Raw genomic sequence first — 26010 nt, forward strand, 5'->3', positions numbered from 1 at the left:
TCTTTAAATACTTCTAGAGACATGGAGATATGTCTGTGTTTTCTAAGTCCCTAAAATTGCCATTGCAATGGCAGGACAGTTTACATTATTTTTGTTTTGAGAGTGGGCAAAGTAAATGTGAGTATCATCGAGTGAGTATCCACACAACAAGGCCAATAATTACCAGTACGTGCAGTTGCTAGGTACAAATATTTATTTGTCAATGACTTCATTACATGCATCTGTGGTCAGTCTGAGCATCGGTACAACCGTCAACATTCCTTTTTAAAGGCACACGGAGCAAGTTCACTTCAAATTATACCTTGGCACTATCACAGCGGCATACGTTACTGCAGCTACAACACAAAGGAAATAGTACTACATGACACAGTAGTAACACTTGTCGCAAAACACTTAACATCGTTGAGGCGACACGAAATGGTCGCTCATGCAAGGAAAGTGATGCAATCAGCCACAGACACGGTGAATAAATACCTGAGGAAAGCAACACTGGCGAGAAGGGAACAAAATTCATAGTGGGAGGGCACAAAAGAGTAAGCCAAAGGAATAAAAGATAAAAATAAAAATAAAAAGGCAAACAAAATAAACCCAAAAAGGACTTCATCATACTGTATTTGTAATATAGGCACTTGTGGTAAAATGGCATATTGATAAATAACTGCTGCAAATACCTTTAACTCTGTTTCGTTTCCAAACAACATACAGCATTTAATTCAAAGTCATTTGGGGGCCACTTGTGACAATCAATCAATTCTAATCAATTCAAAACTTGTCGATGCTTTTAGATGGCAGAAGACATTTTAGATTCCCAATGTATATATATATAACTATAAATGATAATTCATTTGTACCCACAAAGAACATCAAGCTTTAGGGCTTGCTTGTTTATAGTTAGTTAGTCAGTTAGTTAGTTAGCAGGCTAGCTCATTCTTGTATTCGTCGATTATAAAAAAATACAGAAGATAATTTTATTGTTCCGAGTCAGGCTAACACCAGGATTTTACAGTGCCATTTGAGTTAAAAAAAAAAAAATTATACTAGAATATCAATTAAAATACTGTTGCAGAGTTAGAAAAAAAAGCAGCAGAAATACCTTTTTTTTTAAACACTGTTGATGCCATTTGTTTTACTTGTGAGTAAATAGCTGCTAACGATGAAGTTTGTTGTTCAACTCGGCTCGTTCTGCTACATGAGTAACTGTGAACATTTAGCTCATAATTGTTCGTAAAGTTGTAACGTGTAAATGCCTTTTATGGAACTGTGAAGACATACACAACGAAATAACTTAGCAACAATGTTCTTAAGTACGTGAATGTGTAACTGCATGCTACAAAAGTGAAACCATGTGAGCAAAATAGTTTTTCAGTATCCAAAGATAATACTGAACAGGGGTTTTTATACCATGTAAGAATGACAGAAATTTTAGAAAATGCAGTTTCAAACTGACTTCCTAACATAGTTTTTAACTGGAGACCATTTTTGAGTTGCAATGTTGCTTTGCCCGATTGTTCACGTGACAGCAGCACTTTAGATCCTGAAAACTTGAACTTTTCAAATATGAGATGGGACTATGCAAATGGAAAGTGTTAACGCTCAGGTTGTTTACAAGTACAACAACAACAACAACAGCGCTATTGCATTTACACGTCTTCATCCAAGTGCACGTTTACCACACCACAAATGTGTACAAGTGTCTCACAAGACCTCCAGACAACAATTTGGGGAAAACAATCAGTCGGTTCTCATGCGTGTTGCCTCTTCCCAATGAGACATCGCCAACTACAGGTCTGGCATGCATATTACAGTGTGTTTTGTCATTTTGCCGGTTTGTGTGAATGTATATCCTGTGGAAACCATCTATTCATTTTCTAGATCGCTTAACCACTTCAGGATCACAGGGAGCCAGTACCTGGCCCAGCTGACTTCAAGCGAAAAGTGGACAAAGTCCTGGACTGGTCGCCAGTCAGTTGCACAGCACATATGGAGACAGATAACCACTCACTCACTCACTCACTCACTCACTCACTCACTCACTCACCTACAGTGAAGAAAATGAGTATTTGAACACCCTGCTATATTGCAAGTTCTCCCACTTAGAAATCAAGGAGGGATCTGAAGTTTTCATCGTAGGTGCATGTCCACTGTGAGAGAGATAATCTAAATTGAACAATCCAGATATCACAATGTATGATTTATTTAATGATTTATTTGTGTGATACAGCTGCAAATAAGTATTTCAACACCTGTCTATCAGCTACAATTCTGACCCTCAAAGACCTGTTAGTCTGCCTTTAAAAGTCCACCACCACTCCATGTATTATCCTGAATCAGATGTACCTGTGTGAGGTCGCTAGCTGCATGAAGACACCTGTCCACCCCATACAATCAGTAAGACTCAAACTTGTGACATGGCCAGACCAAGGAGCTGTCCAAAGACACCAGAGACAAAATTGTACAACTCCACACTGAAATTACCAAGCAGCTTGGTGAAAAATGGTCCACTGTTGGAGCAATCATAAGAAAATGGAAGAAGCTAAACATGTCAGTAAATCTCACTCGGAGTGGAGCCCCATCCAAAATATCACCTCGTGGGGTCCCAATGATCCTTGGAAATGTGAGGAATGAGCCCAGGACTACACGACAGGACTTGGTCAATGACCTGAAAAGAGCTGGAACCACCTTTTCCAAGTGTTTGTAATACACTAAGACGTCATGGTTTGAAATCATGCATGGCACGGAAGGTTCCTCTGCTGAAACCAGCACATGTCAAGGCCCGTCTTAAGTTTGCCAATGGCTATTTGGATCATACAGAGGAGTCTTGGGAGATATTTTGTGGTCAGATGAGACCAAAATGTAACTTTTTGTTCATAATTCCACTAACCCTATTTGGAGGAAGACGAATGATGAGTTCCATCCCTACTGTGAAGCATAGGGATAGTTGCATCATGCTTTGGCGGTGTTTTGCACATGGGACAGGACGACTGCACTGGGATAGGATGACCGTGGCCATGTATTGTGAGATTTTGGGAAAAAACTCTTTCCCTCAGTCAGAGCATTGAAGATGGGTCGTGGCTGGGTCTTTCAACACGACAATGACCCGAATCACACAGCCAGGAAACCCCAGGAGTGGCTTCGTAAGAAGCATATCAAGGTTCAGGCGTGGCCCAGCCAGTCTCTAGACCTAAACCCAACAGAAAATCTTTGGAGGGAGCTGAAACTCCGTGTTTCTCAGCGACAGCCCAGAAACCTGTCTGATCTAGAGAAGATCTGTATGGAGGAGTGGGCCAAAATCCCTCCTGGAGTGTGTGCAAACCTTGTGAACGACTACAGGAACCGTTTGACCTCTGTATTTGCAAACAAAGGGTACTGTACCAAATATTAACATTGGTTTTCTCAAGTGTTCAAATACTTATTTTGAGCTGTATCACACAAATGAATCACACATTGTGATTTCTGCATTTTTCTTTTTCGATTATCTCTCTCACAGTGGACATGCACCTACGATGAAAATTTCAGACCCCTCCATGATTTCTAAGTGGGAGAACTTGCAATATAGCAGGGTGTTCAAATACTTATTTTCTTCACTGTACACTGCCTGTACTAAAGTCAGACAATCACACTTCTACACCATTAGTGACTCTCTTGATGAAAGGGCTTGTGTAAATGTACCCAAGTATGCAGGTCATCTGTAGTATGAGTGTAGAACACACTAATGGAATGCACTGGGATACATTTTTTAGGGTGGTCTGTGGCTACATCATAGTTCCAGTAGGTAGAGCACAGTTAGAAGGCAATACTTTGGAGAGTCACTTTCTGCATAAGTATGCAAGCAGTTGAGTTAAATGTCTCAGTGGATATGTACTGCACATGTAAACGTACTGACTGTGATATGTTTGAAGGACACATGCACACAGAAGAGCATGCACATTGCTCACAATACTAACAGACCCCAGAGACACAAGCGTGGGCAGCGGTGCATTAGCATCACACACTGTTGGGGTTATAGCAGAGCATGTTCAGCTGCAAGTTGTCGTCCCAGTGTCTGAGGATGATGAAGAGCTGATTGGCGGCCGCCTTGACCGCGGCGACGTCCCGGCCTTCCGGGATGTCCTGGCCGCTTAGCCACAAACTGGCCTTTGCGGCCACCAGCTCCCACTCGATGAAGTAGCTGGCAGAGCTGTGCTCCAGCCAGGCCAGGGCTACCGCCGTCGCCCACACCAGGCTCTCCGGGTCCAGCATCCTCCTTTGTGCATCACTAGGAGGGGTCGTCTCCGGAGCGCCTGATCCACCGTTCGCCTGGGATCTGGCGGACGGCGGGGGATGTTTAGGACATGTTTGTGGGTCACAAGATGGTCCCAAATCATCTTCGGCGCCCTCTGTACGTCTGCCGCTTGAAGTGGAGAGGTGTCCTAGGCTGGTGCGGTGGCTCGTAAAGGGGGATGTCCACTTGAGCTTGTCCATGGGCACGTTGATGGCGTCACACAGGGCAGGCCCGAGTGGGAAAGCCCCGCACGCCAGCTGCAGCAACACCTGTGGAGGACCAAATAGAATTTGGACAATATACGGTACCACCATTTTTCAGCACTCGCACGTTCCAGACCAACGAGCGGTTAGTGAAAAACAAATGGAGACCATACAAAAATTGCATTTATTAGTTTTACCCCTCCCACAAACTCATTAAAACACACTTTTTAATAAAGTATTCCTCGGCCGCAGGTCTCACTCTCTCGCTATCGAGAAATGGAGACTATTTTAATGAGATCACTTTGAGGAAACTAAAAAGAAGATATTTTCAGCCACCAAGAAGTATCGCATGCGTGCTTCAAACTGTTTGTCATTACAATAAAACTGGCATATATAACAAAAGAATCGTCCATTTCTTTTAGCCGCTTATCCTCACAAGGGTCGCGGGAGTGCTGGAGCCCATCATATATATATATTTATTATCTTTTAAACGCTGGTTGGCCTGGGTGGGGGTGACGACTATGGGGCATCATTGGCATCCTCCATTTTATTGCACGACACCCTCTACACCCAATTACCGTACATGGATAATGGTTGCCAGTCAGGGATTAAGTAACTTTAGTGGTAGGTTGAGTGGGTGGTAGGTATTCACATTTCTCTTGGCTTGATCCTGGTCTTTTGGTTGTCTAGATTTCTAAACCTTGTCATCATGTACTCTTTGCTCTTCTTTAGGAATTTTTTTATATGTACTCAGAAGTGAAAAAAGTGGAACTGGAAATGAATCTGAGCATAATCCCAACCTGTCAAATTCTTGCTTCTTTTGTGGATCTCATAATCTCTGGATCATGTTGCCTAGATCGAGCTACCCACCAGAGGAATGTAATCCTTGTTCTCATTGTCACTCTCTCCAATGGAATCTCCCGACTTGCTGTGGGATCTGCTCATGAATCCTTTGGCAGCCTTTGTCAGAAGACGAGTCCTGCTGAGCGCCAACCTGGCCGAGGAGACACGCGTCTCAAATCAAATCTGTGAGATTTGCTGTATTTTGTCTTATTTTTTCCAATCTCAATACACTTCACATATGGGAACAGATTTACAAACACATGCTTCACAAATTCACAAATCAACCCTAAATGAGTAAGCTCTATGGCACAGGTACTACTATGCTAAGAGAAGAGAGAGGATGGAGGGAGGGTGAAGATAGATAATTGGAAAATGCCCGAGAAAACAATGTGTATGTCTTGCCATCCACAGCACACAATGGCTTTCTCCAGCCACCCACCTGGCAGAAAAATGACTCTCCACAGATTTCTGAGACTGGTCCGAGGTCACTGACGGACTTCTTTGTGTACCTTGGAGATGGAAAAAGATGTGGGTCAGGAGGACGGGGGTTGGAGGGGGGGTGGTCAATAGCATGTTAAAAGTCTGAACAGACAAAGCAATTTTTTCCTTGCAATCTTGGCATGTTTGTAACCAAAATGACATGAAACACATCCATTCATCCATTTTTACGCTGTTTCAATTCACTACAGTCCCAAGTGAGCCTGTCCCAGCTGACTATGGCCATGACAATGCTTACACTTTGAACAGTTTGCCAGTCAATCACAGGACTTGCAAACAAATTTATACCAAAAATGTGATATGTTTTCCCTGCCTTTATTGTTCATTCAGAGGTGATTTTGTAAAAGGTCCAAGAACATCGTTTATATTTTTTCTAGGTGCGGGTCACTCAACGGGATACTGGGATAGAGATTCTGAAATGATTCATCCATCCATTTTCTTAGCCGGTTATCCTCACGAGGGTCGCGGGGAGTGCTGGAGCCTATCCCGGCTGTCATTGGGCAGGAGGCGGGGTACACCCTGAACTGGTTGCTGGCCAATCGCAGGGCACATAGAGACAAACAGCCGCACTCACAATCACACTTGGGGGCAATCATTCATGCATTATTCCTGCCCTGAAATGCCTTTTTAATCACTTTTAAATGATGGTACTCATTGTTACGGCTGCCTTTTTTTATTGGATGCAGTATTTACCTTCCGTGAAGCTACATCTCTCCCAGCTGGACGAGGACAGAGTGCTGCAGGGGGAAATGCCATCTTCTACACCTATCAAAAGAAACCCCCAAAATTGGGACATGGATTAGTGCAGTATCTTTGATTTTGCTGCTATCATCACCGCTGGGCATCCTCAAGTTATTTGTGATATAGTATGCATACTATACGTAGGATAAAAGGGAACTAAAATAATAGATTCATCTTGACATTGAATCTATAAGAAAAAATGTCCAAACTCAAAGGGTGCATCCTTTCAATATTAATTTCCATTGAGTGACATGTCATAAAAGGGGTTGTGTGACTACTTGAGGTCAAAAGAAGCGTACTGCTGGGCAGTAACATATCTTCTGCTTCCTCCGACATGCCGCCAGACTGAGAGCGGCCCAGTCCAATGGAGTAACCACGGTTCTTCCTGCTTCCCGAACTGGAGTGTGAGCTTCTTTTGAAGTCATCACCTAAAAGTGAGAAAGAGACCTCGTGTTTATTTAACAGTTAAATAAAAGTCAAAAGAGTGGTGGGTCATAAGAGGGGGGAAAGCGTACTGTCCCACCACAAGATTACTTTTGTTGAAGACAAAAAAATAACCCATCCACCCATTTTCTTAGCCGCTTATCCTCACAAGGGTCGCGAGAGTGCTGGAGCGTATCCCAGCTGTCAACGGGCAGGAGGCGGGGTACACCCTGAACTGGTTTCCAGCCAATCACAGGGCACATGGAGACAAACAGTCGCACTCACGATCACAGCGAGGGCCAATTTAGAGTGTCTGATTAATGTTGCATGTTTTTGGGATGTGGGAGGAAACCGGAGTGCCTGGAGAAAACCCACGCAGGCACGGAGAGAGCATGCAAACGCCACACATGCGGGGCCGGGATTGAACCCTGGACCTCAGAACTGTGAGGCCAATGCTTTACACCAGCGGCATCTTGCCACCAGAGGTTAAATTATCGCTAAAAAATTAGTTATTCTTGGTGGCTTGATAAACAGTTGAAGTGGAGAACAAATACAATCACAAACAGATTCACAAAGATTTACCGGTGTTGTGGTTGCCATCATATGGTTGAAAACCAGACAATGAAGGCCGTATGAGTCGAGACAACTCACCCGGGTTAATGTATTCAATACACGTCTGCAGATATTCATTTGTGTCCAGGTCCACGGGAACAAACACAGTGTATTTGCTCAGTATGTTGCATGCTTTGCTGGTGTGAATGGCGTAAACGTGGTACTTCCTGCCAGTCCCTGTGAAGTCACATAGAGATATACTATATTATATGACATTTAATTTGTGGTAGAAAGTAGCATCTACTTTGATGATGTCTGCTGGGGGAGCAGCCTTCTGACAGAAAATTCTGCTCTGTGTTCCCAGCAGACCCTCACACCCTCATGCTTCTGCCTGCCATATTGGACCAGCATCTTCCCCCGTCATCTGAGCCAACTCACCACCAGTTGGTGATCGGTTGACAGCTCCGCCCCTCTCTTCACCTGAGTGTCCAAGACATGCGGTCACAATTCCGATGACACAACCACAAAGTCGATCATCGAACTGCGAGCTCGGGAGCCCTGGTGCAACGTACATATGTGGACACCCTTATGTTTGAATGTGGTGTTTGTTATGGGCAAACCGTGATGAGCACAGGAGTCCAATAACAGAACACCACTCGGGTTCTTATCTTCCAAGTCGTGCTCTTCCAGATCTCACTGTCATTGTCCATGTGAGCATTGAAGCCCCCCAGCAGAAGGATGGAGTCCCCAGAGCGACCGCTCTCCAGCACTCTCTCTCAGAAATCCAAAAAGGGTGCTTGGTGCATAGATACAAACAACAGTCAGGACCCATCCCCGACCCAAAGGCGGAGAGAGGCTACCCTCTCGTCCACCGGGGTGAACCCCAAAGTACAGGCGCCAAGCATGGGGTGGGGGGGGGGATAACCCACACCTGCTCGGCACCTCTCACCAAGAGCAACTCCAAAGTGGAAGACCCCTCTCAAGACGACTGGTACCTGAGCCCAAGCTGTGTGTGAAGGGGAGCACGACTATATCTAGTCAAAATTTCTCAACCTCACGCACAAGCTCTAGGTCCTCCCTGCCAGAGAGGTGACATTCCACGTCACTAAAGCCAGCTTCCGTAGCCGGGGATTGAATCGCCCAAGTCCCTGCTTTCAGCCACTCCCCATCTCAGACTCTCTCTGTCTTCATAAATCAATTAATGTAACTAAATCTCACCATGCTCAATGTCACATTCCCTTTCTGCCATGTGCTCAAAGTCGTGTATGATGGAGCGAGCAGCCAGATGGTGGAAGGTCTCGTTCCACAGCTCCTCGTGAACCTTCTCCTCGCGTTCCCGGCCCTTCAGGAAGGGCTCGACATCAAAGAGCACCTCCCACTGCACAGCCTTCCCGCAGAGCAGTCCTGATACCACGGCTTTGCACTCGCCTTGCTGCTTGCCCGCCATGCCTGTGTCTGCGCTACGGTTCTCTTGTGGCGTTTCAGCCTGACACAGCTGGTGACTGTATCCTTCTGCAACACCACAAGAAGGAGAATGATTCCTAAAGCGGTACACAGAGACAATCTGGTAAGCTTTGAACACGATTCCCCGAATCCTACCAAAATCTGCCATGGTCAGATTATTTGACAGCCCTAAAAAATATTCTGTTGTGTGAAGTGTGTTAAAAGCGATTTTAACCTCTTTAATCAGCTGTAGTGAATATTGTTTTTTGATAATATGTAATCAGTTCAGCAGAAAAAAGACCTAAGCGTTGCCTTTCCTGCTTCCCGTTATAATCAAGCTATTTTTGTCCCAAAGAGGTACCACCTTTAAAATTTGAAGAAAAGGTGACAACAAAAACTGTTTTTCTTTTTGGATGTCATTTTCTTTTATCAAAAGAACCTAGTTTGGAGCTGAATGAGTCTTGTTAAAAGAAGTCAAATTGATTTCCATTCCAAAATGTCTGGAGCGGACACACAGGTTTCTCAAATTCTTTCTCATCCAGCCAGTGTGCAGAAAATGTTGTTAGTGTGACTCTTCCGACAGGCTTGGTGGTAATTAGTTCAGTGTCCGGGTGCGAATCCAGCTATCCTGTGTCTCTCCTTTCTTGATGAGATTCTTTAGAATGCCGGGTAACTTAAAGACCATCAATAAATCCATTTTCTGAGCTGGTTATCCTCACAAGGATTACGAAGGTGCTGGAGCCTGTTCCTGCTATCTTCGGGCAGGAGGCGGTGTACACCATGGACTGGTTGCGAGCCAATTCCCGGCCACATAGAAACAAACAACCAGTCACAGTCACACCTAATGGCAATTTAGAGTGCCCAATTAATATATTTACAGACCTTTTCCAAAAACAATTGAATCTCATGGGAAAGTTTATTTCCATAATTACATTCAAAAAGTTACATTTTCATCAATTATATATTCAGGCCCCACAATTTCAACAATTTCAAGTATTTGTTAATTTTTACATAGCTGAGTGAGCTTTGAATACTGTGAAGGAATCTGCCCACATTTTCCAGGCCACAAATGTTTTAAAGTCAGCGTCACACACTAATCATCTTCTCAACTCAAAGCACCTACACGGGTTTCCCCAGGTGTCATTAAATTGCTTAACTTTAACATTTGGTTTCAATAAGGGGAAGACTGGAGACTTGAACAACTGTCCAGAAGAAAATCATAGACACCCTCCACAGGATGGGTAAGCCACAAAAGTGAACAGCTACGAAGGCTGGCTGTTCACAGCGTGCTCCATCAAAGCACATCAGTGGAAAATCTATTGAAAGGACAAAACAATGCAGGAGAAGATCGAACAAAAGTGCTGACCGTGACCTCCAACCGAACATCAGAGAAGATTCAAGAATACAGCAGAGATCCAGAAATAGTGGAATGACGTGGGAGTCACAGCTTCCAAAACCACTGCGTTCAGATGCATGCAGAAGATGGGCTAAAAGTGTCAGGTTCCTCATTTCAAGCCACTTCTGAGTCTGAGTCAATATAGGAAGTGTCTCAACTGAGCCAAGGAGAAGGAGGACTGGATTGTTGGCCCTTGGTCCAAGGTCCTCTTTTCCGCTTAATGTGTGCCGTTTTTTTTTTGGGAATCAAGGTCCAATCATTTAGAGGAAGGGGGTTTAACAAAAGAACCTGAGGTGCTTCAGGTCCAGTGTGTAACATCTGTAGTCAGTCATGATTTGTAATACAACGTCCAGTGCAGGTTTGAGTAAACTCTGCTAACTTAAATCCAAGGTGACCGCAAAAGTCTACCAGAATGTTTTAGAGAACTTCATGATTCCTTCTGCTGAGGGGCTGTTGAGAGATGCAGATGACATCTTCCAGCAGGACGTGGCCAATGCCCATACTGCCAGAAGCATCAAAACCTGGTTTTATAGTGTTTTACTTGCCAGATAACTCGCTGGAGATAAACCCCATTGGGGGTTATTATCAAGAGGAAAATTGGGCTAATTATTTTCTTTTTTTCTCAAAAACTGAGAAGTAAAGATTTCTTCACAATATTCTATTTTTTTGAATTTCGGATTTTGGAGGTTTTATAATGTGGAAGCCAAAATTATATAAAAACAAACAAATAACTACTTGAATCTCTAATTTATTAGTTTAACGTTTTGAAGTGAATTATAGAAACAAATAAACATCCATCCATCCACCCATCCATTTTCTTAGACACTTATCCTTACAAGGGTCACGGGAGTGCTGGAGCCTATCCCAGCAGTCAACGAGCAAACGGCAGCGTACACCCTTGAACCCGGGTCCTCACAACTGTGAGGCCAACGCTTTTCAGCTGACCCACCGTGCTGCCCGAGACTATAATTATTTAATAAATTTGTATTTATTAAACTACCTGATAAAATGAGAATGAATTATTACAATTCATTATTGAAATCAACCATTTTTACATATTTTACATCCATATTTTAACAAAAGAATTCAACCCAGTTAAGAATGACATTGCCCTTCTGTTCATGTTAAAATTCTAATTAGCACCCATGACGAAGCCATATCATACTGAGCTGTGTGAACCACTTCAATTTGTTGCAATAAACTCGAATTCTTGTTTTTTCTCCTTCCTCTTTGCAAAAAAACAATGAAATCAGGGGCCTTAAAATGAGCAGTTATAACAAATACTATCTGATTTCGCCAGAGGATGTCACCTGTATCTCCCACACTTCCTGAAGAGCGGCTGTCTGTGGACGATCTAGAACCATCCTCGCCAGCAGTTTTACGCATTGGGTTCGATGTCGGCATTTCCGAGCCCCCTTCCCTTGGCGGGTCATGCTGGAGCGGAAGTGGAATGCCCGCTGGATGCTCTCCGGAGGATGCAGCACAGAGACTGACCAGCTGAGGCTGAACATAACACAAAGGTAACTTTTTTCATTTAAAAATAAATGCGGTAATTATAGCAGTTCAAATTTCTTGGCCCCACAGTCATGAAAAATTTGTTATACAATGAAAGGTTATCCCCATATTTCAAGTCTTGGCAACGTGACATTCTCCTCGCCATCAATGTGCGTCTCAAAAGTGCGACACCTGGAAGTCTCTCTTCCACTGGGCCTCATGATCCGGGCTCACGTGGCCAATCAGCTCCTGGACTTTCGCTCGCCTAAGAGGATTCTTTTGCATGACGGCGCTTGGATCGCTGGAAGTGTACTTCTTTGCCGGGAAGTGCTCGGTTATCTGGTTGGTGCTGTACGCTCGCCTTCTTGCTGACATCTGACCCTCTAACCCTGACAATGGAGAAGAAAGGTCCATGAAGAAGGTTAAGGACATGTAATGACTTGGCCAGTAATACTGGAATTGGAAAAAAGAAATAACAAGGAAAAAGCATAACAGATGTTGGCTCAACCATGCTCAAAAAATAGTTACGGTATTCTTGCTTTTTTAAAAAATTATCCATTGAAGGTTGGAGAAACACAGATGGGCAATATTGATTCGAAGAGAGGTGACAAGTAACCTCAAGTATCTCGGCTATGCTATCATTATTAAAATAGAATTGATGATATATGTTCACCAGAAAAAGAAACACAATTGATGACCATTGCCCACATCGTGTGTAGACTGGAGATAGGAAGTGGGTTGAGTGGGATTCTCACCGCCATCAATTTCCACAGCAACAGAGCTGGCATCCATCATGGAGTCCTGGTTGGAGTCATGAAGCATCTCGCTGGGTGTTTCTCTGTTGGATGCCTGCTCATCAGCGTAGGTCTTCAGCAAATCCTCCTCTTGGGAGTGATAAAAGACAGAACTGCCAGAGCCGACGGAGCGCATCATGCTGTATCGTCTTCTTTTGTCCTGTTAATCATGACAAGTGGAGATAAGCGTGTCGAGAAAGGGCCTTTATGTTTGGATTTTTAGGGAAGATAATGAGACAATACCTGAACTCCCTGGTGGACACCAACAGTGGTATGCAAAAATTCATCACTGAATTCGACAGTCAAACGTTGCATATTCAATTCACTTGTAGATGACTTATACGTACAATATATTTGCATTTAACCATTTAGAAAGATTGTTTTCGAAAATTTTGAGATGATTCTATTTACCTTTTATGTGCAATACATTTTAAGTAATTCTTTATTTAAGCCTCATTTTTTTCCCATATTTATGCACAGTCTTAATGTTCAAGATGTGTAAAACGAGCATTAATGTGTTTTCATAGTCACAGAGCATGCACACTAGAGTGTCATCAGACAGCTTTGTGGATCTATGTGCATTTCACTTGGTGTTTCAACGTAGAACTCCAAAGGGCGAGACTGCACATTTCAATAGGTCTGTTTCAATAGGGCATACTTACAGATTTGGGGTTGGCGTGGTAGCGGGTGGCGTCACAAACAACAGCGTACCCAATGACGTTGTCCCCGGGATACAGGAAGGTGTTGCCCACCGGTGAAAGCAGGACTTCCTTGGTCTCGGGAAAGAGCCAATCAATGGAAATGTCGCTGAGGACCGGACACATGGTCTTCTTCAGAGACTTTATCATCTGTCGAGACAATAATGTTGTTATGTTGTAGCGAATCCATTGATGGGTTTTAAAAAACTGCTGCCTTTTCCCCACTTTAGGGGCAAGGCCAAAGGAAGGAAGAAAGAGAGAGAGTCAGTCTGGCTGTGGTTAAAACGTAAGGAAACCAGATGGACTGTTTCAAAAAAGACCACGTGGTGCTTCGGATGTGCCACACACCCAGCTCTGATCAGCCTATGATGGCCCAGCGTCAGATGAGTGCGAAAAAAGACCTCAATGTGAGCCCAGGTTGCACAACTCATGATGTTTGGTATCGCTCGTCATCGCCTTACCAAACCGCACCGTGGACAGCATCTCTGATCCATACACTGATAATCGAAGGGATTATAACAACCAGCCTTAGTAAGTATTCTTTCACATAAAATGAATTTGTATTTTAATGAGTCAATACTTAACATTTTCATTCATAAATGGCACCATTTATTTTTATTTAATGGTGTTTTTATTTATAAAATGTTGGAAATTTTTGGTCAGCAATGCGAATAATGAGCTAATTTCTGCTTAATTTATGCTTAGCCAAAAATGCGTTCCAACAGTCTAATCTCTTTACATGCTACCTGAAACCTGATTTATTTCCCAGTTGGATCAGGTTACTTTTTTTTTTTATCATAACTGAAAGGTATAAGAGCTGTGTATAATATTGGTAAAAGGACATACACTCGGTTGGAGCCTCTCGCCTTCGGCCAGGAACTCCGCTGTTCCTCTGGACACTGCTGCTAGTTCGAGCACCATCCTTCTGCAAGCATTCTGCCCAATGCCGAACGTAAAGCATCTGTGTAAACAGAACTTGAACATGAATGCTGAGAGATGGTGTCGTCGAGAATTGTACATCATAGCAATCCTCAAATTGTGGTTGCGAGCACTGGATGTGATTTATTCCTAGCAATTGTGGTTGACACCTGAGGCAGTGATAAGATCCTCTGGTGATGGCACCATACAATCACTGATTTTCTGTCCATTATCGCTAACCATACAGAATCTGTTTCATGGCACCAAGGCGGAGAATGTATGAAGTAAATGTGATGAATGAATGATTGAATGTAATGTAATCTGTCTTGCAGTCAGAGAGTAAAAATGCTTTCGCAGCAGTCATCAAAATTAATCACCTGCAATTGTAACTTTAAGATAAGTAGTTTTCAGTTGTGCCTGTTGGAAACTAAGCCACAAACGCAGGCCTAAACACAAGAGATGAGACAAAAAACAGGGACAATAAAGTGGAAATGTCACCAGATGGGAAAAGAGATTGATCCATTTCTGAACTGGCAAGCTCTGTGTGTGTGATCATTTGGGGGCCGCTGTTCAATGATAGCGACAAGACAAAGGCAGTTACACTGCTGCCATTTAAATGATGACTCCAGAGATGGATTTAGAGACATGGGGCCGAGCAGAAAAAGAAGATGATTTCCCACAGTGCTATGGATCTATTTTGCCTTGGACATATTATGAGTGGGGATGTTATGTCAGTTGCATGTTCACGGATTGCATTTAGATGGGATGAAAGCACCATCAATAGATGTTCCAATTTAATTCTAACCCAATCCCCCAAATGCTAGTCCATGGCCTCAGTGAGCGTCGTAAGCAAAAACATCATAAAATGATGCTGGCGTGTGGTTGACCCACCTGATGTAGCGCGCGTGACTGCGCACCAGCTCGATCACTTTTCCCGTGTTGCTCACCGCCCCGTCAGTTAGCAGAAAAAGGAGACGGGGGTGTCCAGGAAACATTGGCTGCCTCAGAATCCATTTGAGCGGAGCCAGGATGTTTGTACCCCCCATGTCGGCTCGGATCTTCCGAATGTAGTCGGAAGCCAGGGCGAGTGGTTCCTGAATCATATTGGGGGAGAAAGCACAACACCCGCGTTTATTGTTCCATTGGGGGAGATTTCACTTTAGACAATGAGGCAGCAAATTGAATGAATCGTTAACATTGTTTCCTCTATGCCACGGGGTGTCAAACTCAAGGCCCGGGGGCCAGATCCGGCCCGCTACATGATTTCATGTGGCCCACAAAGCCAAATCTAAAGTGTCAATTTCCATGATTCTTGTAAAAAAATCTGTACCACAATTATTTCAAACTGTTATGTATCATAAATGATAAAGTTGAAATATTACAAGCATTTTTGTTCCCGAACATGAATAGTTGAAAAACACATTACCCTTAATTTCTGATTCCAAAACTAGTTCATAAAATGATGAGCTATATTTGATGAGACGATTAAATATTTGTATTGTTTCACGGTCATAACGGCCCTCTGAGGGAAACCGGAACTACAACGTGCCTCGCGAGAAAAATGAGTTTGACACCCCTGCTCGATGCCAAAAAGGCACTGGGGTCAAATCTGCATACATGTGGAGTTGCTATTGTTGCTGCTCTCCTTTTGTTCATGTAGCTTCACAATAGGCACTCAGACGTCCCTGAAGTGATTAAAACATTTATTAGGTGTGTTGAAGACACTGAATGGCCTTTCATGTTTATGAAAATATTTGTAATGGTCAATAGTTGAATTATTTATCGATTCTTTGTCTCTATGCTGTTATATCCAGTCTTCATGCTTGCCTGGAGTTAATGTACGTGCAATTTGGCCTCCTGGGTTGCTTGTGTATGTGTTCCAGAAATGTAAACACAAATCAGTGCCACACGAAAGGGTCCAAGGGAATCCTCCATTCCTCAGTGTGTCATTTCGTGGGCTTGCTGGGTTCGCTACTAAATACAGACGAGGAAACAAATGAAGTATGGACCTAGTATTCATCATCTTCTATGTTGCCCAAAACACATATAATGTTGAATTTGAAAGGTGATCTTATCTTGAGAAAAAAATAATGTTTGTATGTTTGGTACATTGAAGGCTAAATCGTCTTCAATCTTGGTAAACCTGGATGTTCTGTTCTTTGAATGTTAAACTAAATGTTCTTTACTGTTTAAAAAAAATGAGAATGCAAAAGAAGCTGCCAATAGAATTTTAAAAAAAAAATCCCTCTTATTTCTCCTGACACATGCTTCAAATTCTGAGTAAAATATATCAGTTTTGTTTCATTCCACTAACAATCTTAAATAGGTCCCCATTGGTCTCATCAGTGGAGATGACTGATCGGAAATATGAAGCTGAAGTGATATTGCATTAGCCACAAAAGGGCACATTAAACATTCCTGCAGAGGATGTGAAATGCATCTCAAATTAAAGTCTTCATTCCTTATCCCTTGGAAACTAATCTAGTCTAACAATGGGCAACACCCAGTTTCTCAATATGGAACAATGAATTTTCCTGTCTACCAGAAAATCTAGCAGGTGAACATCTTGCCATCAGCTGGTGCCCTCAAACGCAAATACTCTTTGGTTATGCAGCAGAATAAGAACCCGACCTACAACATACTAGCAAGTCCAACCAAAAATTTTAAAAAAAAATGCATCTAAAATAAATGAACTTTTGAAGGGCCCCTGTAAAAATTTGGAGTTGTTTTTTTTTTTTTTTTTTTAGAGTTAGGGTTATTATTTTTTTTTAATCCAGTTGAGATGGTGTTCCCTACATGAACAGTTCATGGTCAAAAATCCTCCAATATAACAAACTGAGATCAAGAATGACTGCAAAGAACATGTGCCTCGCAGTTAGAGGTTCAAATTCAGTGGAGTTTACATGTTCTCCCCGCGCCGGTTTGTGTTTTGTCCGACTACTGCGTTTTTCTCTCACATTACAAATACATGCATGGTAGGTTAATTAGACTCTAAATTGTCTGTCGGTGGTAATGTGAGTGTGTATAGTATTGTTATGTGTGTGCTCTGCAATTGGCTGGCGACCAGTTCAGGGCGTACACCACCAAATGTCAGCTGAGATGGGTACCAGGACACCCGCGACAGTAGTGTGGATATGTGTTTTGGAAAATTGATGAATCAAACATAATCAGTAAAAATGAAGGAGGCATATTCTTTTTAATGGCACAGGATGCAGATACACTGTTAGCAAAAAAATAAATAAATCAAAAGCACAAAAATGTCACATACAACACAGGACGTTTTCAGTTTTACCTCTTCATAGTTCTGACTGCTGGAGAAAAGAGATTTGAAAGTGGAGCCGAAGCTTATTAAGTTGAAGAGGCTGCCTGGTAGGAGACTCTTGAGAATCACCACCATTGCATCCTGGGACAGAGTAGGGTACATGGAATATGTGAGCACGACATGGTGCGAAAGCAGTGGAAATAACAAGCTTTGATAAAACTTAACTCTTTTACTGAGCAACAAGGACCACAACGGAACTGTTCCCATGCATTCTGTTTTGGAGCAGGGGAAGATGAGATCAATACCTTCTCCTTGCCATTTCGCCAGTAGTGACAATTTTCAAAGTACAATTTTACTCTATGGAGTCAAGCACAGGTCTGAATAAAATATTGAATGCTACCGACTAATATTAAACAAGGGCTTAGTGGGTGTCTGTCCAACACAGTTGCCACTGAGAATTCATGTTAAAGAAAATGTTTGAGAAACAGTTCTCTAGAACTCAAGATGGGAAATTCAGGTTTTCAAATAGATTCATCCTTCCATCCATCCATTTTCATAGCCACTTAGCCTCACAAGGGTCACGGGGAGTACTGGAGCCTATCCCAGCTGTCAATGGGCAGCAGGCGTGGGACACCCTAAAGTGGTTGCCAGCCAATCGCAGGGCACATAGAGACAAACAGCCACACTCACAATCACACCTAGGGGCAAATTGGAGTGTCCAATTAATGTTGCATGTTTTTGGGATGTGGGAGGAAACCGGAGTTCCCGGAGAAAACCCACGGAGGCACGGGAGAACATGCAAACTCCACACAGGCGGGGCCAGGATTGAACCCGGGTCCTCAGAACTGTGACCCCAACACTTTACCAGCTGAACCACCGTGCCACTCAAGTAGATTCAATTCACTGAAGAAGGACCTGTACAGATTCATTTGAGTTGACCTTTTATATAAAATAAAAAAACATTTTTCATTAAACGAACTTGGATTGGACAAGAGTACTTGGTTTTCCCCAAGTCCTTTGTATTTCAGCCCACCGGAAGAACAATTTTTAGATGAACAGTTGTTAATTTTTTAATGTTTTTGGAAGAGAACACTTGCAGTATGTAGCACACAGTTTGTAGGAGTTTCATGCATGGAATAAAAGACACTTCCTTGGTAGGCATGTACAGTAAGTAAAGCCGATCCATTGTACTGTATTTGATTTCTATTGCAACATGTTGAATATAATAATTATTCTTTTTGTTAATTGACTGGCAAATCAAACTTTTTATTTTGTACTGACTTACTAATGAGAAGAGTTTTGTGGGGGTCCCAGTCAATGTGACATTTCAGCTTAATGGCTCAAATTGACTCACTTCCTCCTCATGCATGACATAACATAACATAGACATGATTTAATCATTTCAGGGAACAGAGTACCTTTACGCGGTTGATGTTGACACCGCTCATGCTGCCGCTACGGTCAATGAGGAAGATGAACTCTCCGTGGACCTTCCTTAGGTCGGAGCTGACGGGCTTGAGGTTGGGACAGAAGTTGAGCATGACAACAGGATTATGGAGGATGTCCTTGTGCAGGCGCCTGTGGATTGCTTCGACCTGTGTAAAACATCGCAGACGTAATGAGTGGTGAGCTCGACTCCCAGTTGTGGACATAACGGTAAAATTCTAGGCTGAACGAAATGGCCCATTTTGTGTGTTTCCATAGAAACACATTTTGAGGTTAAAGCTGGTCGAGCTGAGGTCTGAAGGGACATTGAGCACATAAGTGAAAGCTGTCAAAAGAACAAAGAGGAGCCATTGCAAGGCCCATTTTGTGCTATTGTAAAGGCATCTTGTGGTTTGGACAAGTTCATTGATTTCACTGTAAAAAAAATGTGCCGTGTATGTAAATGAACTGCGTAAGGCCAACATGGATACGCTATGTACATAAAGGTTTAAATACATTGTACATTACATACTTTGTATTTTGAAGATGATTAGTGATTACTGTATACTTACAATATTAATGGCAATTGAAATGGAAATTCTAGTCACTTCAGCCCTATGGGGGCCACAGGCCAGTGCAAACCGTAGGCCGCGCCCAAGGCCGGATAAATGCAGAGGGTTTGCGACAGAAAGGGCATCTGGGCTAAAACTTTGGCAAACAAATGTGAGCATTCATCCATAGAATTCCACACCAGATCAATCATGGGCCGGGTTAACAACATCAATCACAGCACCGTTGGGAGTGGATTATTCAGATACTGCGGGTCGAAGATGATGGAGAGGTGGAAAGCGGATTCTTAGGCAGGAAGAGAAGAGGAAAAAACAGAGCTTAGAACTGATTGTTGGGGAGTTTGAATGTTGGGACAATGACACGAAAAGCTCGGGAGTTGTTTGACATGATTAAGAGAAAGTTTGTCTTGGAGGTGGAAAGAGGACAACAAATAATATGTAATACCGTAAATATTAAAGTCTGTAATTATGTAAAAATAATCAAAGGTAAAATACATCTGTAATAATAACAAAATCCATCCATCCATTATCCGAGCCACTTATCCTCACAAAGGTCCCGGGCGGGAGTGCTGGAGCTTATCCCAGCTGTCATTAGGCAGGAGGCGAGGTACACCCTTGAACTGGTTGCCAGCCAATCGGCGGGCACATGGAGACAGACAAAAGTCGCACTCACAATCACACCTCGGGGCAATTTAGAGTCTCCAATTAATGATGCATGTTTTTGGGATGTGGGAGGAAACCGGAGTGCCCAGAGAAAACCCACGTAGGGCAAGGAGAACATGCAAACTCCACACAGGCGGGGCTGGGATTTGACCCTCGATCCTCAGAACTGTGAGGCCAACAATTTACAGCTGCCCCACCGTGTCGCCTAATAACAAAATATAGTATGAAATATTTGATCTTCACACAACTCTCTTGAGCTCTTTAATACTGTAATTCAAGTGGAAAATAATGACTGTCGAGTTTGTGCATGGTTTTGCCTCTAACTAGTCTCAAAATAGCGTTAAATGAAAGCCAAGTTTGAAATTGTCTTATTTTTCACCACACTGTGTGCTTAGTAATTGCGTGGTTGACATTCACAAGAGCATGGTGACACACCACATTGACAAAAAGCTTTAGCAAATTTATGTTGGTCCGTCTTTGCAAGGGGCAGACCGTCCCTTTGTGTTGGGAGTCAAACCACATTTGTCGAGATATGGGCCTCATCAGCTCAGCCACTGGTGACACGGTTACCTTCCTCTCATTGCTGGAGTCCTTCTTGGTGGCTTTGATGAAGTCGCTGCGGCCATGGACGAACTCGTCATACTCGTCCTGCGTCATGTCTCCACTCTCTATGAGCACTTGTGGTACGTGAGGCTCTAAGGGAAACCACAATGGGCCGGGCCAAATCAGAAGTGTTGCAATGGTTCTGATGCAATTGGTCCAAATAGTATATCAGTGACACAGACTAAGTGTCTGGATTATTTATTTGCAGCAAACAGAGGGCCAATGTGCATCTGGGAGAAGTGGGAGCAGAGTCCTATCTCATACAGCAGGTTGTAGAAAAAAAAAACATTTTGGCATAAACTTGTTCTCATTATCATGATCATGACATTTTCAGATTAATTACCTTAGCGTGAGTGAGTGTTCAACATGCAAAGCATTGAAGTCTGATGTCCTCTCACTTGCCATTTTTTAATGGGCTTTGGGGGACAGATGTGCGTACCCAATGCAGTGCCATTTATATAGAGCTCATGCACGTGACGTCACCATTTTCACTCCGCCATATTGCTGGTCAAACAGAGCTGCTCGACATTGTGGGAGACATTGAACCTGAGGAGAGTACTTACAATAACCGAGACTGTTGTGCTGTTGGTCTATAGCATACCAGCTGAAGAAGACCAGAAAAGATTGATGCATTTCAGCAATTAAACATGATGGCTGGTGCCCAACCAAACACACACCTGTGTCACAATCATTTCATTTCAGGTAGGAATTACTCTTCTTAATCTCAAATTACCAATAAGTATTTAAAATGCCAAATTGACTCATTTGAGAACAATGCGCATTTAAAAAAAGAAAATAAACCGTCTGTCGTAGAGAGGTTTAGATGTGGCAGCAATATGCTTCCGTGTACAGAGAAGCCGACTCGCTGTCCTCTTTTTTTTTCCCAATCAGAGTTAATGAATGCGGGTTTGTGTAAAACCAGTATTTGTATTGAAAATATCTGAGTAGGTCCATCAATGAAGTATTTGTATGCATCCAGACATTTATACGCATTCAAAATTTTCTGTGTAAATTTCGACAACATACTCAGCAGACCCATGTGTAGATCCAGTTGTCCAAGACGAGCGGAAGCGAATTAACAGTCCAATTTCTTATCGGTAAAAAAATTGACTTTGGCATTAAATATGGGCCTTCTATGCCAAGTGTCTCTCATTTTTCCACATGCCTTCATTTATTATCACCTTCTAAATGTTTAACGGTATCGGACAAAACTCTGGACGTCGTGCTATCAGACGTGTTTTCGGACTTAGCATTGAACAATGCTTTGTTTGACCAGCAATACGGCGTGTCATGTGATTTCGATGACGTAGGTGCACGAGCTCTATATAAAACATAATGATGCTGCACTCTTCCTTTTTCCTCGAGTCTTTCAACAGGACTTCTGTTTTATTTCATTGTAAAAATTACTCAAACAATATTTTTGCTCAATAGAAGGTGCTGTAATGGAGATGAAAAGAAATTCTCAGATTTTTCCTCCCTGACATGACACTTAATTTGGTCGTCAACTTGCAGCGAGGCAGTATTTTCGTGCCAAGTTAAAAAAAGTAAATACATAAATACATGGGATATGCAATTCCAACCAGTTCTGAGGAGTAGGGTTCAAATCTCGGTGTGGCGTTTGCCTGTGCGGGTTTTCTCCAGGCACCCCTGTTTCTTAGCTCGCTTTTTAAACATTTAAAATCAACCACCACCGGCTATGGGTTTGTTTGTCAACAAAGCCCTCATGAGCCAACCGGATCAGCAGAGAAGGTTGTTGCCTGTGGGAGACGAGCAGCCCACGCATATTTTATAACGAGGTGACACTAGGGGAGAAAACAATAACAAAGACCCGGAGTATCTCACCCACACAGTGGCGCACTCAGATGGACCTAATGCAAGTAATTTTTTGTGGCCCTCGTGAATGCAACATGAAGGACACAAATGCATCATTAGTTGGCCTGGAGGAGGCTTGGAGTGAGTGGTAAACCATTTGAGTGTGACCTTGCAGACGCACCGCTTGGGTAGATGAGGATCTTAACAGGACAGTCGTAAGTGTACTTGTCCGCCAGGGTGATGACAACGCTGGTGGCTGAGCGGGCTAGAGGGTCAGCGTCGGCTCGGATGGCGTGAGACGGGCTCTCCACGCCTACACAAAAATAATCATCACGTCACTTTCTTAAACCTCTTCCCAGCACACCAAGATGATTGTGACATCATGAGTCAAGGTGGCTGTTAAGGAGCTTTTGATTCTATATTTACATTTTTACAACTTCCTGACTCCTTATCGTTTACGCTGACATCTTTTAATGGGTCCATGAATCTCCCAAATTTTGTGAATTTAGACCCAGATATTTCCAGAAGATTTGGAGATATTCTGAATTGTGTAACTTCAGCTGCCCTTAACTTTTTAAACACGTTTCCAGTATATCAATACTATTCTTTGATTGTTTTATTTTGGTTTTCTTTAATTTGAGGGTGAAAACTGCATTTTCATGATGTCATCAAGTCAAGCCAAGCAGTTATTTATTCATACTCAATTCTGAAAACAGTGCAAAACAGTGAGAAAAAACAGTCCATCAGTGGTACATCCACTCAGTTTGCCGGACTGCCGTACCTGCTACGGTCAATTATTGCCTGCACCACAAAGACGGTTCTGAAATTGCTGCGGAAAGCTGTGCTAATCTAAAGATGAATGCCATCATCATGAAACATGACTACATTTTTTAAAGTTTGTTTATGCGAAAATTCTGAAATAAGGCTAAGTCAAGGAAGGTGTTTTCACTGCTGTAAGTGGGTATCTGTTTCTTCTTTTTTTGATTTGTTTTGTATTGTTCATTAACCTCCGTTTTTACAATGGGTATGCAGGTACTTGTATTCTTATCAAGAATGTTTTCAGGATTTCAGGGTGAGAGTATGAGCAAGGACTGTTGCTTCAAACTTCAACAATGAGGGGTTGTAACTCGTACAGGATCATTGTTTATCGTGTCATTACAGCTTCATATTGGAGAGGAAACAACCTTGAATAAGACAATTGTAAAGACACAATGGATGCTACTTAAAGAGTGAGAGCCAGTCCAGTGAAATGCAAACATGGACCAGGACTTTTGCTCAACGTCTGACCTGCAAGAAGATAAGGGGCTCGTATTTCCAGCTGGAAGTTAAACTGGTAGTCCATGGAGTTGATGGCCTCATCCTCCAGAAGAGCAGACAAGCAAAAGTGATCTGAGGTGAGGGTATGATCGTGTGGGCTAGAGCCGTACTGGTGTTTATTCCGCCTAAAAGAAAGGAAATGTTTATTGGAAAGAAACGTGTTTCACCATCATGACAATAAAGGTCACCTTCTGAATAGAAACAGGAACGTATTAATTGGAATGCAACAGGATTGCTCTTAAAATTATGTTCCTCGTTAGAAATACGTAAATACCAGAGAAAACATTACATGAGGAAATTTGTTCAGAACTTTAAAAAGAATAAGTGCTTTTCTTGATTTTTCTTGCACTGCACTTTTTAAATGTTTTATTTCTTTGTACTGGAATGCTTTTTATTATGTTAAGCACATTCAGTTCCCTTGTGTAGGAAATGCGCTATACAAATAAATTTGCTTTGCTTTGCTTTGCTTTGCTTTTCCACCTGCAGCTATCTGTGTACTACTTACATTCTGGAGAAGTTTGGGGATAATCCCTGCTCCTCGTTGATGCTCCTTTGTACACGGGGGGTGCACACAGCTGGCGTGGTGACACTGATGCCCCCACTGGGCAGAGTGGAGAGCTCACAGGAGGTACTGACCAGAATTTGGACTGTCTCCAAAGGAGGAATGACCCCCAGGTTCACTACAAGCACTGTTCTCTCCAAATCCTCATCCAGAAATATATGTCCTGGAAAACCAACTGGATTAGTTCACTTCAACTCGACTTGGCATAGTATATAGTACGCCGGTGTTTCCCAATCCTTTTTGAGCTAATGCCCTAATTTTGCATTAGAAAAACCTCACAGCACAGCAACCACACAAAAACGATACAAAAAGTGTATGAATTCTGAGATTATCTCATCTAAATTTATTTACACAGTGCAAAATCTTGGCCTGTTTAATTTAACATAAAGCTGATACACTCACAGGAAGGTATCATTTATTGTCCTTCATGAATGGCAACAAGATTTATGGTACCTTCTGCAAAAGAATGGAAGAGCATTTAATCTATCCGCTTGTCACTGAGTCATTGGCATAGATAAATGACCTACGATATATTTGTTGATAAAAAAAAACTAATATTTGTGAATGTGTGTGTGAATTGTCATTTGTTTAAATGTGCCCTGTGATTGGCTGGCGACCAGTTCATCGTGTACACTGCCTCTCGCCCGAAGATACCTGGGATTGGCTCCAGCACTTCCGTGGCCCTTGTGAGGATAAACGGCGGCTCAGAAGATGGAGGGATGCATCAACATATATTGTCAGTTTTGTGTCATATAATATAACTTGTGTACATCTCCCAGGTTCTATGCAAATGAAATATACTGTGTAGTCATTTGAGGAAAAACTTGATTCTTTCTTAGCCCATGACCCCAGAGAGGATAGATGGAATGGAAGCTGAAAGAATGAATAAAAAAGATGAATAATTTTCCAACAAATTAAATGATATTGACTAATTTCCCACAGCACCCTTGATGAGCTTAACACAGCCAACTAGGGTGCCACGGCAACCTGGTTGGGAATCACTGGTGTACGTTTTATGGACAAATGTTTTGGGACACCACAGTCTATACATATGTATCAAGCATCTATCCATTCTGAGCTACAGTATATACAGTATATACAGGTTAAAAGCTATCCGTGTAAAGATAGTAAACTCACCAACGCCACTCGGCGGGGCGCCATTCGGTGTGCTGCATGAATTGTTGTAACAGTCATCAATCTTGGCTTTGTCCTTGATTTCCAGCGTGATGATCTGACTGGAGATCAACGCCTCAAAGCCCACAACAATGTTTTTTTCCTCCAGAGGATAGATGAAGATACCTGCAAGGCCATCAGAAAGCAAATATAATTACATGCAGAGGCAGGAATAGATCAGATAATTCTGGCTATTCAGAGGATTTGAAAAATAAACTAACCTTCAATGGCATGATCCTCAAAATTCTCATATGTCATGGAAGCGGTCATGGCCTGAGTGTAGCCCCTGACACAGGAAGTGATGTCAGAGACACTCAGAGGTAATGCGCAACAGTTCTCCTTGTTGATGAGTCCGGGCAT

General features: G+C 42.6%; 1 protein-coding gene across 1 annotated transcript; it reads right to left on the bottom strand.

Moving 5' to 3' along the window:
• Window positions 1-3984: 3984 nt before the first annotated feature.
• On the bottom strand, window positions 3985-26010 carry vwa5b1 (von Willebrand factor A domain containing 5B1). Its single transcript, XM_061809224.1, has 21 exons — window positions 25872-26010; window positions 25615-25776; window positions 24421-24640; window positions 23886-24040; window positions 22780-22911; window positions 20754-20878; window positions 18945-19121; window positions 17557-17667; window positions 15156-15358; window positions 14193-14307; window positions 13311-13496; window positions 12610-12808; window positions 12047-12243; window positions 11671-11863; window positions 8740-9033; window positions 7621-7758; window positions 6846-6974; window positions 6499-6570; window positions 5747-5816; window positions 5335-5458; window positions 3985-4530 (listed from the first exon to the last, which is right to left on the bottom strand). The coding sequence occupies exons 1-21, from the start codon at window positions 26008-26010 to the stop codon at window positions 3985-3987; spliced, it is 3687 nt and encodes a 1228-aa protein (XP_061665208.1).

Source organism: Syngnathoides biaculeatus, chromosome 2 (assembly GCF_019802595.1).
Source record: "Syngnathoides biaculeatus isolate LvHL_M chromosome 2, ASM1980259v1, whole genome shotgun sequence".
In the NCBI taxonomy this organism is placed as follows: domain Eukaryota; kingdom Metazoa; phylum Chordata; class Actinopteri; order Syngnathiformes; family Syngnathidae; genus Syngnathoides; species Syngnathoides biaculeatus.

Bases quoted from the DNA above. Each gene is read 5' to 3' on its own strand.
- vwa5b1 (XM_061809224.1), bottom strand. From the start codon at position 26,010: ATGCCCGGACTCATCAACAAGGAGAACTGTTGCGCATTACCTCTGAGT. The intron at 22,912-23,885 runs GTCAGACGTTGA...ATTTTTGTGTAG, and splicing joins AGCCCCTTATCTTCTTGCAG to GCGTGGAGAGCCCGTCTCAC. The intron at 12,809-13,310 runs GTAAGTATGCCC...CATGATTAACAG, and splicing joins ACCACGCCAACCCCAAATCT to GACAAAAGAAGACGATACAG.